Source organism: Bufo gargarizans, chromosome 2 (genome assembly GCF_014858855.1).
Source record: "Bufo gargarizans isolate SCDJY-AF-19 chromosome 2, ASM1485885v1, whole genome shotgun sequence".
Classification (NCBI taxonomy): domain Eukaryota; kingdom Metazoa; phylum Chordata; class Amphibia; order Anura; family Bufonidae; genus Bufo; species Bufo gargarizans.
Window position 1 is genome coordinate 715,929,433 of NC_058081.1, and position 14,639 is coordinate 715,944,071.

At 45.5% G+C, this 14,639-nt stretch overlaps 1 protein-coding gene across 2 annotated transcripts in view; it reads left to right on the plus strand.

The window, feature by feature from the left end:
- LOC122929123 (B-cell receptor CD22-like) overlaps nt 1-14,639 on the plus strand; it is a 518,995-nt gene that overhangs the window by 384,559 nt on the left and 119,797 nt on the right. Inside the window, exon 4 of one of the 2 annotated variants that reach the window (XM_044282613.1) lies at nt 3,090-3,377. The exons of the other annotated variant lie outside the window; for it this stretch is intronic. Within the exon in view, the coding sequence (XP_044138548.1) occupies nt 3,090-3,377 (288 nt within the window). The remainder of the gene's footprint in view (nt 1-3,089; nt 3,378-14,639) is intronic. 2 annotated transcript variants of the gene reach the window in all.

Sequence of the window (14,639 nt, forward strand, 5' to 3'; positions counted from 1 at the left end):
GGTCCTAATGTCATGGAACCATGAACCAGACGTACAACAGAGATGAGTGGAAATAAGAAGGCTTTATTGGAAATCAAGCCGTAGCAAAAGTCCAAACGGATGGCTAAACCGAAGCAGGGTCTTGCGTAGACAGAGGTCAGGAACCAGGAGGGTGGTCAGACGAAGCCAGGATCAGGAACCAACGGGGTAGTCAGACGAAGCCAGGATCAGGAACCAACGGGGTAGTCAGACGAGGCCAGGATCAGGAACCAGAAGCAACAGCAGTCTTAGAAGCATGTGAACACAGGAGGACCAAGCAAGGAACTGAAGCCACAGACCTTCTATATATATGAGCTAGGCATCCAGCTCCTCCCAGTGGGAAGGAGAAGCCGCAGGGTGGGAGGCTACAAGAAACCCAGAAACCAAGATGGCCGCCAGCACATGTCAAACGAAGGTAAGACCATGACAGTAGTGCATATGATATCCTCATGCTAGGACACAGATAGGGCGTTTCTAAAACCAGGAAGAACAGCATAATAATAAGAGAACTGACATTTTATACTGGCACATGATAGGCACAACATATTGAAGCAATGAGAACATAGGTACCTTGTTTTGGTCCAGGGTATATATGAATTAGAAAAACTAATAGCTGAAAATTACCCTGTGTGTGACCTAATATTAAAACATAACTTTTATTTGTTAAGTTTAATAATCTCAGACAAAAAAAACCCATAAATTGTTGAAAGAGCTAGCCTCTCTCTCTTAGGATTGCTTATTTATAGTAGTGTTAATAGGGTCTCTGTGGTTACCACTCTATTGCCCTCAATAGGTTCCTATCATAGAGTGTATTTCTTCATACTTTCCCCCGAGGGGTTTCTCCCACCTACTTTGTCTACAATAAGATTCAGTCTGATCTCCGTATTAAATAAATAAAGTGGATCATATAATTCCCAAGATGGGGTACCTTATCTAGATCCCTTTAGATTCCGATGGAGAGGACAAAGGCCCTGTATAACTGCAGCCGAAAGGCAATGGTGGTATGACTGTAGCTATTTTATTCAGCTACCTTGTCATAAAAGCACGGCAATCTGTTTGCAGCGCGCAGCGAGACGGTCCCCAGAGACTCTACTAGGTGCAGGGTTAGGATGCCGCACAGTGGTATGGCTATGTGGGTGTGACGGTGCTTCTATCTGGTTCTGGTGCTCTGAGGTCAGGCTGCATAGCAGCTACACGGAAAGTGCAAGTTGAGTTAATTTACTCAATGCTGGCATAAATGGGTAGCAGCTCATACAGAATCACAGTAGCTCTTGACTCTCATATATTTGGCAAATCTTCCTGCCTTCCTCATAGCCACTGTAGATTTAAGTCTTTCTTCAAAAAGACTTAAATCTGGTGGGCCGGCGGCACTGCACCTATGCACGCTAGACTCTGTACCACATTGCGGTGTTGTATGTATGCCACAAAAACTAGCAAGAATTGCGACACCACACAATATATTCAAATTTATCAAAAAGCATAGGGGGTCATTTATTAATACCGGCGTTTTACATGCTGGTCTAAAAACCCCTTTAGCTGGCGATGGATGCTCTGCTTTTATGTAGAGACGCCGGTCTCTATATGACTTTGGCGTATCCTCCGCCTGTGTAAATCTACACCACCTTCCATATTATAGATAGTTTTCTTTGCCTAAAACAGGTATAGAAAGTGATAAATGAAGATGGGCCGGCCTGTCCCCTTCCCCACCCAGGCTATGCAACTATTTTAAGGAACTGGTGTGAGTGGCAGAAAAGGGGAAAAAGTTACAGATTGCATCGCAATCTGTGACAGGTAGATGTCAAAAAGTGTTGCATTATCTGTTTGTAAATGACCCCCATAATCTTTATTGTAACCAACCCGGATTAATAATAATCCATGATTAAAAAGTTACCTCCATACCCACACAGAACCAGGAGATACAATGTGGCACACAATTGATCAGGACAAAGCATCAGCATAAGGGCTCATGCACATGACCGTTTTCAGCCGGTGCCTGTATTGCGGCCTGCAAACAGCGGGTCAACAATATATGAGCATCTGCCGTTTGTGCTACACATCCCTAATGCGGACCCATTCAGGTGCGGTGCGGAACGGAGGCAAGGAACCCTTATTCTGTCCGTGCCTCCGCACCGCTAAAAAGTAGTGCATCGGATGCAGATCTCATACCACAGGTTGGTGCCCATGCATTGCGGACCGTAAGTTGTGCTCCGAAGCACAGGCCAGGCTGGCATACGTTAATGTGCATAACCCTTAGAAACAGAAACCCAAAAAGGGGGAACATGAGTAATAGTGCAAAAAGTGCAAGCTCCAAGCTCCTAATGATACAGACCACAGCAGCACCCGAGACCCCATTGCTGTTTCGCAGTCGGTTCCTCCAGGGGAACTGCCCACTGCTGCTCCCATGGCACCCCACCTTTTCTCATCACTTCTAAAAAGTTGTGTGAAGGGGGAAATGTCACACATTTTGCAGCACAAATAAAAGTGGAACAACTTTGGGCTGATAAAGTTTCTAAAATTAGCAAGTTGAGGGGTGTAGTTTCTAAAATGTATGTTTTTTTTATGGGTGGTTTCCATTATGTAAGCCACTGAAAATTACTTCAGCACTGAATTGGTCCTTAAAAAAGTTGGTTTTGGAAATTTTCCTAAAATTATATGCCTTTTAATGTCCCCAAAAAATTAACATGACATTTACAACATGATGTGAACATAAAGTAGAATGATGAATGTTTAATTAATAACTATTTTGAGGTATAACTATCTCAAAAGCACAAAAATTCTAATTTTGAAAGTACCACATTTTTCCTTAATTTTTTTCTGTAAATAAATAAAGGTGAAATATGTCAACTTAAATTTACCACTATCATGAAGCACAAGGTGTCAGGAGAAAACTATCTCAGAATTGCTAGGATAAGTAAAAGCTTTCTAAAGTCGTTAACACAAAAAGTCATATAATAATAGATTTGCAAACCATAAGCCTGGTCAGGGAGGTGAAAACTGTCTGTGTTATGAAGGGGTTAATACAGAATTAAGAATAAGTAATGACAATTTTCTGGTTTGCCTTTAATCCACAGATAAAGTGAATTTTCGGATTTTTGGGTCTAATGTTATGACTGAAGGAGAAGCCACCATTATACGCTGTACTGCAGATCACACCTGCCGCTCCAGTCCTCCTTCTCTACGATGGAACAAACCTGGACAAGTGAAAAATAAGTCAGTGGAGATTTCTGAAGGAAACTGGAGAGAAGAATCAGAACTTACTTACATTCCTTCATATGTGGATCATCGGAGTCCTGTTCAGTGCATCGCTACGTATCCTAATGGGGAAGACTTAAAGGGATCAGAAACACTGAACATCAAATGTACGTATTATAGAGGACTCAGTAAAATGAATTGTACATCTTGCAGATAATATGATGTTTTTAGCTGCTGCTTATACTCTTCTCCTCCCCATATCTCTATTACACATCCTATTATCTGTATATATATATACGGCCTCCCGAAACTATTTAAAAGAAGAGTGATGTGAAGTAACCTCCTGTTAGTCTATCCTCTTTACAATATCATAATTAGAGAAACCTATAGCATGACTGGACCCAGGGATTCAAATTTTTTAAAACAGGTCCCTACTCAACGGCAGACACTCGGCATCACGACACATGTTTACATATACATACAACATATATATGCAACACACATACACATAAATACACCATATACATACATAAATACACTATATGTACACTACACACATATTCCACCCAACTAAGGAACTAAACTAAACTATCAGTGGTGCGCAAAGCAATGGAAGTGAACATCTCCAGCTGCCCTGCCGCTGCCACAGCACTGGATCGGGACTCAGCCGGTAACATGGTTCTCCGATCCAGTTGTCATTTTAACAACCGTATCTGGAGAACTGGAGGGAACTGGCTGAATCTAAATGCCTGACTATACCTGTTCTTACTGTCAGTCTGGGGTGGGTTGGTGCTTCCAAAGGACATTATACTTAGGGCTTCTTCTATACAGGACATGTTTCTTACAAAACATCTATAAGTTTTAAACGGCTTTTTTATTTATTTATTTATGTGAAAAAAGATAGACCTATAGCTAGTGACTGTCTCCAAGGTCAGCATCATGTGGGGTTGTGTTCTTGTCAACTTTTTTGAGCGTCTTCTAATGTGTCAGAACTAGAGATGGCCTTGCGGTTCGCCCGGTGGTCGTTTCGCGTTTCGACAAACATGCTAACATATGGTGATATTCGTGCGCGCCATTTTTTTTTGCATAGCGCCGAACCCGATCTGGCAGCCATTTAGCATTATGTATTTTGCCAGTGTAGGGGAGGTTGCATTTTGGAGCTGGGACAGTTAGGGACATCAAACGCTACCTAATAGGGCCACAAAAGTCCTTTTACGGACTGGTATAGGTGTGCTATCGATAGGTGTGATATAGTGGGGTGTGATATACTTATACAGGGCCGTCTTTACCAAGGGGCAAAAGGGGCAGCTGCCCAGGGCCCAGTTGCTCCTGGGGGGCCCAAGGCAGCTGCCTCTTGAGCCCTGCTAGCTACTGCCCCGGGTGTCAAGCTGGCACTGAGTCCAGGCATCATGATCGTACTGTGTTAAATTTTTGCTCTAGGACCTTAATGACATCATCACCATGTGACCAGTAACCTAGCAATCACTGGTCACATGGCTATGAGGTCATCACAGGTCCTGTGGAGTGTTGCAGAAGTTAACTGTGGAGCTTTTTTGTGTGAAGATTACATCAGAAAAAGGTGACAGGGGCTGTTATGTTAATATACCTTAAACTACTGTATAGTGGGGTGCTGTATACTGTGTGGGGGCCTGTATACTGTGGGGGGCTGTATATTGTGTGGGACTGTATACTGTGGGGGATGTATACTGTGTGGGGGCTGTATACTGTGTGGTGGGCTGTATACTGTGGGGGGCCTGTATAATGTGGGGGGCCTGTATAGTGTGGGGGGGGGGGGGGGCTGTATCGTGTGAAGTGCTATACTGCTGTACTGTATAGTGTGGGGGGCTGTATTGTGTATAGTTTGGGGTGCTGTATACAGTGAGGTGTTGTATACTGTGAGGTGTTGTATACTGTGAGGTGTTGTATACTGTGGGGTGCTGTATACTGTGGGCTGCTATACTGCTCTACTATATACTGTGGGGTACTGTATAGTGTGGGGTGCTAAACTGCATACTGTGTGGTGCTGTATACTATAGGGTGCTATACTGCATACTGTGGGGTGCTGGGGTGCACTGTAACACTAGGGTGAGCCGAGCCCCGGTCTCCTTCCTGCAGAGCGGTGCCCACTTCCAGCCTGAGCCCAGCTGTCCAGAGCACTGATCCTGAGCTGCTGGAGTCTTCAGAACTGGAAGTATTTACAGCCATTCACTGTACTCTACCAGATGTGTGGATTTTTTGTGTGTGTGTTGTGGTGGAGGCGTGATTGCCTGCTAAGGTGTGGGAAGGCGGGATCCAGGGGGCCCAAGTAAATTTTTGCCCAGGGTCCAATCAATATTAAAGACGGCCCTGTACTAATAATATACTTTCTAACATAGAAATTATATTATAGTGCATTTGTATTGTGCAGCAGTTGTGTGCGGTTCTGCTGCAATACCGCAGCTAGATAGAGGGACAAAAGCTATTGGAGTAACTCATTGCAATGGGTGTGATATACCTGTTGCCCCCCTAAAAACTGGTTGAGTGCTACAATATACCTTCTTCCACAAAATCCTGATTGAGGAGTGCTATATACCTGTTTCCGCCAAACATTGATTGAGGGGTGCTATATACCTTCTTCCACAAAATACTGATTGAGGGGTGCTTTTTCTATATACCTTCTTCCAACAAATACTGATTGAGGGCTGCGATACACCTCCTTCCACAAAATACTGATTGAGGGGTGCTATATACCTGTTTCCGCCAAATACTGATTGAGGGGTTCTGTATACCAGTTTCCGCCAAATACTGATTGAAGGGTGCCATATACCTTATTCCACAAAATACTGATTGAGGGGTGCTATTGCTATATACCTTCTTCCACCGAATACTTATTGAGGGGTGCCATATACCAGTTTCCACCAAATACTGATTAAGGGGTGATATATACCCGTTTCTGCCAAATACTGATTGAGGTGTGTATATATACCTTTTTCCGCCAAATACTGATTGAGGGGTGCCATATACCTGTTTCCACCAAATACTGATTAAGGGGTGCTATATACCTGTTTCCGCCAAATACTGATTGAGGGGTGCTATATACCTTTTTCCGCCAAATACTGATTGAGGGGTGACATATACCTTCTTCCACTAAATACTGATTGAGGGGTGCTATTGCTATATACCGTCTTCCACAAAATACTGATTGAGGGGTGCAATACACCTGCTTCCACAAAATACTCATTGAGGGGTGCCATATACCTCTTTCCACCAAATACTTATTGAGGGGTGCTATATACCTGTTTCCAACAAATACTGATTGAGGGGTGCCATATACCTTCTTCCACTAAATACTGATTGAGGGGTGCTATTGCTATATACCTTCTTCCACCAAATACTGATTGAGGGGTGCAATACACCTGCTTCCACAAAATACTGATTGAGGGGTGCCATATACCTGTTTCCACCAAATACTGATTAGGGGGTGCTATATACCTGTTTCCGCCAAATACTGATTGAGGGGTGACATATACCTTCGACCACTAAATACTGATTGAGGGGTGCTATTGCTATATACCTTCTTCCACCAAATACTGATTGAGGGGTGCAATACACCTGCTTCCACAAAATACTGATTGAGGGGTGCCATATACCTGTTTCCACCAAATACTGATTGGGGGGTGCTATATACCTGTTTCCGTCAAATACTGATTGAGGGGTGACATATACCTTCGACCACTAAATACTGATTGAGTGGTGCTATTGCTATATACCTTCTTCCACCAAATACTGATTAAGGCATGCAATACACCTGTTTCCAAAAAATACAGATTGAGTGGAGCCATATACCTGCTTCCGCCAAATACTGATTGAGGGGTGCTATATACCTGTTTCCGCCAAATACTGATTGAGGGGTGCCATATACCTTCTTCTATAAAATACTGATTGAGGGGTGCTTTTGCTATATACTTCTTCCACAAATGTTGCTCTTCTCTACGGACTTAGGCAAAGGGTCATTTAGAAAATGATAAGCAGAGGAAGAGGCAGACCGTTCCGCAGGGATGGTAGGGGTCGGGCAGGTGCACCAGGCCGGAGCCTAAGTGGGAAGTTCGAGAAGGCGTGTGCGATAACTTCAAAGGGCGCACCAGAGTTGGCTGAGTGGCTCACTCAGCCTTCCGCTTTTGCACCCTCCTCATCCTTTGTATAAGCAACCTCCTCACTTTCTGCTGTGTGCACCCCCAAAGACACCACCACCATAGCCCCTTAACTTGACTCAGAGGAATTATTTTCCCATCCATTCGCAGACCTTAATGATGCGCAGCCATTCTTGGCTTCGGATGAGGATGAGGAGGTAGCAACGGCCACCACCCAGCGGTCTAACGACATTACCCAGATCAGCCCAAGGAGGGTGGTCCCCGCTGTTGCTGCCTACTCCGACATCTCTAATGTCAGTGGTGGTGAAGGTGACGATGATGACGTGCTGATGGATGTCACATGGGTGCCCACAAGGGAGGAAGAGAAGGGGAGTTCAGAGGGAGAGACGGAGCAGCAGATAGGGAGGAGAGAGAAATCGCAATGCACAGGAGGCAAAAAGCAGACCGCAAATGTATCTGGAGTGAGTCATCCACCATGCATGGCACATGGCTCCGCAGTGTGTGCTTTTTCTAACGTGTCAGCTGCTGATAATAGATTTAGATTTAGAAAATTTGTGGCCAATGGAAGGTCCCCGGAAGGAAATATTTCTCCCAGAAGGGCATCCCAGAGCTATATGTCCATGTTCAGCGGCAAGTAAATGTATCTCTTGCACACAGTGTCGGTGCCAAGATACATCTGACTACAGTCACGTGGTCTAGCAAACACGGGCAGGGAAGGTATATAACTTTTACTGCCCACTGGGTGAACCTTCTGTCGGCTGTCAAGCATGCAACCCGTGGCACCCGTGTGGATTTGGTGTTACCGCCACGGATTGCATGCAGACCTGCCTCTTCCTCTCCTCCTCCTACTCCATCCTTCGTCTCCTCCTCGGCTGACTTCTCCTCTTCCACTGCTACCGCCTCTTCCGCCGCACCCCCCTAGCTCCCCAGAAACTATTTGACATGCCAGGTGAGACGTTGCCATGCTGTGCTGCGGCTGTTGTGCCTGGAAGCCAAGAGCCACACGGGTCCTGCACTCCTTTCACAGGCCGATCAGTGGCTAACTCCGCTCAATTTGAGAGTTGGTAAAGTGTTGTGCGACAACGGTGCCAATCTTCTGAGCACGCTGAAACAGGGCAAAATGACACACGTGCCTAAACTTAGTTGTGCAGCGATTCGTTGCCAAATACCCCGGGGTCCAGGACGTCTTTCGGCAGGCCAGGGAATTTTCTGGCCATTTTAGAAGATCTTACACGGCCATGGTTCGCCTTGCTGACGTTCAGCAATGACACCACTTGCCCGTCAGACCTCTGATTTGTGACAGCCCGATGCGCTGGAAAACCACCTTGTATTTGCTTGATAGGCTGCTCCAGCAGAAACGTCCCGTTAACGACTATCTGTACGAACTCTGCGGCAGGACAGGTTCTGGGGAGCTTGTTTTTTTTTTTCACTGTGCCAGACTTCTGAGGCCATTTGATGAGATCACCAAACTGGTCAGTCGCAGCCAGGGTGACATCAGTGACACCGTACCTTACGCCTACTTTCTGGAGCATGCATTGCGTCGTCTCATTGATCAAGCTTTAAAGGAGCAGGAGCTGGAAGATTCTATGCAATGCTGGATAAATTCCCAGGTGTGCTACTCCATCTGAGACAAGTCAGCAGGACTCTGAAGAGGAGTCAGAGGTGGATGGTGGCTGGGGAGAGGAGGAGGAGGAGCAAGAACAGCAGGCTTCAAACTTTTCGGGGATGCCTGGTGTTGTCCGTGGCTGGGGGGAGGAGACCGAGGATGACATTCTCCTGGGCGATGAGCAGGAGCCAGGCCACTCCACCGCTTCCAATTAAGTGCAAATGGGGGCCTTCCTGCTCCAATGTTTGAAGAGGGGACCCCTGTATAAAAAGCATAACGGTCAAGGTCCTATACTGGGTGGCAACGTACTTAGACCACCGGTACAAACACAAAATGGCGGACATGTTACCAGCATCACAGAAGGCTGCCAGAATGTAGCATTTTGAGGCCTTGCTGCGAGAGATGTTGCATTCTGCTGTTGCGGGGACTGGCAGAGGAATTTCCACCCACAGTGAAACAGGTGCGGGGACCAATCCTACCGCACCTGCAAAAAGAGGGCAGTTTGAAGATGTGTTGGTTACTTCAGATATGAGATCATTCTTGCAGCCAACCCATCGACAGCCGCCCTCCGGATCCATCTTTAGGGAACGCCTAGACCGACAGGTGTCCGTCTACATCGGGTTAACGGCCGATGTGGACGCTCTGAGAAGTGAGGAACCCCTTGACTACTGGGTGTGCAGGCTTGACCTGTGGCCAGAGCTGGCACAATTTGCCATGGAACTCTTGGCTTGCCCATTGCGTGTATCCTGTCCGAAAGGATGTTCAGTGCAGCAGGGGGGATCGTGGCCGATTAGCGCAATCGCCTACCGTAGCTCCCGACAGTCTGGACTACATCACATTTTTTTAAATGAATGAGGCATGGATCTCGGAGGAATACAACACCTGTGATGACCACGTGTAATTGAATTTACTCATGCCAGCCCACACATATCCGCCACCACCCAGAACAAAGAATGGTCCTTGCTTTATGTATGTACAGTGGCATAAAAGGTCTTTTATGTCAGGTGAATGCTTATTGCCTCATTTTTGGGGCCTGTACTGGCCGACAGTTACATATTTATTCTATGACCGCCTAATGTACCTCCAGCCACAGAATCCAAAGTTCTTTGCTGTCAGGTGAATGCCTATTGGCAAATTTTTGGGGCCTGTACTGGCCAACAGTTAGATCTTTATCCTGTGACCGCCTAATGTACCTCCAGCCACAGAATCTAAAGTTCTTTGCTGTCAGGTGAATGCCTATTGGCTATTTTTTGGGGCCTGTACTGGCCGACAGTTACATATTTATCCTGTGACCGCCTAATGCACCTCTAGCCACAGAATCCAAAGTTCTTTGCTGTCAGGTGAATGCCTATTGCCTAATTTTTGTGGCCTGTACTGGCCAACAGTTACATATTTATTCTATGACCGCCTAATGTATCTCCAGCCACAGAATCCAAAGTTCTTTGCTGCCAGGTGAATGCCTATTGGCAAATTTTTGGGGCCTGTATTGGCCAACAGTTAGATCTTTATCCTGTGACCGCCTAATGTACCTCCAGCCACAGAATCTAAAGTTATTTGCTCTCAGGTGAATGCCTATTGCCTAATTGTTGTAGGCTGTATTGGCCGACAGTTAATTTTTTTATCTCTAGCCACATAATCACACCCCTGTAGGGTAGACTGTCTTTTCTTGACGGACTATCTGTTAGCTCAGTAGTCTCAAATAAACGTTATATCGTGAACTGAGTGTACCATGTGAGATAAAATACGTAACTTTTATTAATCTCTTTTAAAATGAGTGAGACAGTGTTACTAAAATTCTTGCACACACACTTTTGTGCGTATGGCTCTTTGCTGAAAGAAGGGGTGTCAGGTCTATTGCCCTAGTGGGGGCTAGGCGGTTTTATGATGGGAGTAGCTTCTTGGCGAGATCAACAGATATTACTCCTGTACAGCTTAGCCTAATTGTCTCTGATCCTAACTGTAGTCTTGAGTGGAGAGATTGGCTAAATGGTTGTAGTCGGAGCACTCGCCCTGAAAAGAGCGACCCCCAGCCGCTGGAACCTTGGGCCTGATCTGTATATCCCTTCCTCTAATAGCTGACTGCAAGTTCTATCCGAGGCATTTCCCCATAATGCAATGGTTCATCAGGGAGCGATCAGTGCAGTGGCAGAGCTTCTTCATATAAAATGGCAATGGCGGCCTGCTAAAGGATTCTATCTCCTTTTGTAGTTCTAGCCCCGCCCCTCAGGCAGCCCTCAGCCAATCCCTGTGAAGCAGAGGAGAGCCAATGGGCAGTTCTAAACCGTCCTGACCCGCCCCACTCCGCCTACTGGGAGTGATGCTTAATCAGGAGCGGATTTGTTTCCATGGGGATCTTACTACGCGTCCCCGGCAGAAACACTTGCAGCTCACTTCCTGTTTTTATCGGCGTTGTCAAAGCAGTGACAGCGTTGGTGACGATCGGACTCATCCAGTGGCTCGAAACAGTTGATCTTAGTATACTTGATGAGTTGTGTTTTAGTGTGCTTATCCTGTGTATATAGGTCAACTGATCATTCTCCTTACCGCCCACTTCCTGTCAGCGCCGATCCATAATCAAGCTCATCTAGCGATTCAAGGTAGTCAACCTATATGCTGTAGTCTCACAATCCATGTTTAAGGGGAATTAGTAAATGCAAACGCCCACAAATATTATCCATCCATGCAATCATATTGAAAGCTTATTGCTGGCTTAGTCTAGTCAGATGTACCCTTTTGTATAGCAATTTTGCAAATCAGTATGAGGGATCCAGTCTGAGGGATCCGATAAATACCAACATATATAATTCTACAAATCAGTATGAGGGATCCGATAATTACCAACATATATGATGACAGCTTATTGATGCTGTTGATGTCACATATGTGTATGTGCCAGCCTATGAGCGGTATTATTATGTGGCTGACATTATCCTTGCACAGTGGAGGCAGGAATTGATATATTCTGGGATAATATAGCCCATGAACCAGTTTGTGGGGATTTGTCTATAGATGACAGTCCAGACAGGACTGAGTCCCTCCCATACATAGTGGTCAGGCTAAAAGGTCATCATTGAAGGAATGGCTTGACGGAGAGATATTAATTCAAGCCATTTGGCGTGACCGTCTTTAGCTTGAAAATCCATTTGGATTCTGCCTTCAAGATTTTATTATCCCAATCCCCCTCCCCCTTCTAGGTTGGGGGATATGTTGGATGCCCACAAATTTAAGGCATGATGCATTCCCTCTGTGTACTTGATTTATGTGCCTCGCCACCGGCGTATCTTTTTCTTTGGCAATGTCGTTATAATGATCCCTCATATGGTGTCTAAACTCCCTTTTGGTCTTCCCCACATAATCTAGAGGACATGCGCACCGTGCCAAGTAAACTACACCTACTGTCACACAATTTCCCAATTTGAAATCCCGGATGTCATACTCAATTCCCGTGTGTGAGCTCCTAAATTTTTTTATGGAATTAACTTGGCTACAGGCCGCACATTTACCACATGTACACATGCCCAGTGGTCTTCTTGACAGCTAATTCCCCATTGGTTGTGGGGGTTGGAAGTGGCTGTTAACCAGCCTGTCTCTTAGACTCCGTCCTTTTCTAAAGGTGATTTGTGGATATGTTCCAATCACCTCTTTCAGGTCTGGATCCACGCATAGGATGTCCCAGTATTTGGTTAGTGTCTGTCTGATTTTTGTGTGTGCGTTATCATACGTCTCGATGACTCTGATCTGTCTATTTGATGACTGTTCTATCTCTGCTGTTTTCTTGGGGACCAGAAGCGACTCTCTTTTTGCTCTGCATGCTGATTCAAACGCAGACCTCAGGATGCCATCAGGGTATCCCCTGTCCCTGAACCTTGTTCTTAAATCATTGGCTTGCAGTTTGAATTTCTTCATGCTAGAACAATTGCGATGTAGACTAAGGTATTGACCCTTTGGTATACCTTTACATAGGGAGAAGGGATGTGCACTCTCCCAACGGAATAGGCTATTCGTCGCGGTTGTTTTTCAGAAAACTGATGTCCTAATGTTATTATCTGGGGCCCTCTCGATCAAAACATCGAGAAACGGAAGTGACGTTCGGTCCGACACGGAGGTGAATCTCAGGAAACTCCGTGAATGACCTCTCTGTGCCTCTCCAGAGTACGAACACGTCGTCTATGAATCTATACCATAGAGCTATACTTTCATGCCACTGATTTAATGACTCAGACCATATGATATTGGCCTCCCACCAGCCAAGGAGTAAATTAGCGTAAGATGGCACACAGGGACTTCCAATTGCGGTACCCCTGAGCTGGTGGTAGTAGTGGTCATTGAAAGTAAAATAGTTCCTGGTTAAACAGAATTGTAGGAGATCAAGTATAAAGGTGTTGTGTGGTGACAGCCTTTTGTCCCTAGTGGACAGTTAGCTCTCTAAAGCTCTCAGGCCTAGATGATGTTGAATTGAGCTGTAAAGAGCTTCCACATCTATGGAGGCAAAAATCATTGTCTCGTCGATACATATACCATTGAGTTGGAGGAGCAGATCTGATGTATCTCGTACGACGGGAGGGTCTCCACAAATGGTCTGATCAATTTATCCACATAGATATCCACATTTTGTCCAAGTCCCCCTACCCCTGACACAATGGGACGACCATTCATTGGTGTTGTCCCCTTGTGTATCTTTGGCAGGGAGTAAAAGGTAGGAAGAATGTGGTTTCTTGGCAGGAGGAAATCATATTCTGATTGATCAATCAGTTTGCGTTTTAGTCCACCATCCAGGATATTTTTTAACTCAATCTTGAAAGATGGACCTGGGCCATTATGTAAGATCGTGTGTGACTGTGTGTCTTTAAGAATGTCTAGACACATTCTTTTATACACCACGTGATCCATTAGGACCACATTGCCTCCTTTGTCCGAGGACTTTATGACCACATTTCTGTCCTTTTCTAATTTTTGGAGAGATAGATATTCCTCCCTGCTTAAATTATTAACACCTTTTATCCTTGGACTGATCTGTTCTAGATCTCTGGTAACTAACTTGTGGAAAATAGATATGTGTGAATCTGGGAGAGGGGGAGGCATTTGTGTACTTCTGAGTTTTAGTGTGGTAAAGTGGAATATTTTCAGCTTCCAGGAATTGTGTACAGATCTTTGCAATATGGGGCCGTGCATTATCATGCAGCAACATGATGTGATTGTCGTGGATGAATGGCACAACAATGGGCCTCAGGATCTCATCACAGTATCTCTGTGCATTCAAAATTCCATCAATAAAATTCACCTGTGTTCGTTGTCCATAACATACGCCTGCCCATACCATAACCCCACTGCCACCATAGGCCACTCAATCCACTACGTTGAGTCAGCAAACCGTTCACCCACACAACGCCACACACGCTCTCTGCCATCTGCCCCGAACAGTGAAAACCGGGACTCATCCGTCAACAGAATGCCTCTCCAACGTGCCAGACGCCATCGAATGTGAGCATTTGCCCACTCAAGTCGTTTACGAAGATGAACTGCAGTCAGGTCCAGACACCGATGAGGACGACGAGCATGCAATTGGGCTTCCCTGAGACGATTTCTGACAGTTTGTGCAAAAATTCTTTGGTTATGCAAACCGATTGTTGCTGCAGCTGTCCGGGTGGCTGATCTCAGACAATCATGGAGGTGAACATGCTGGATGTGGAGGT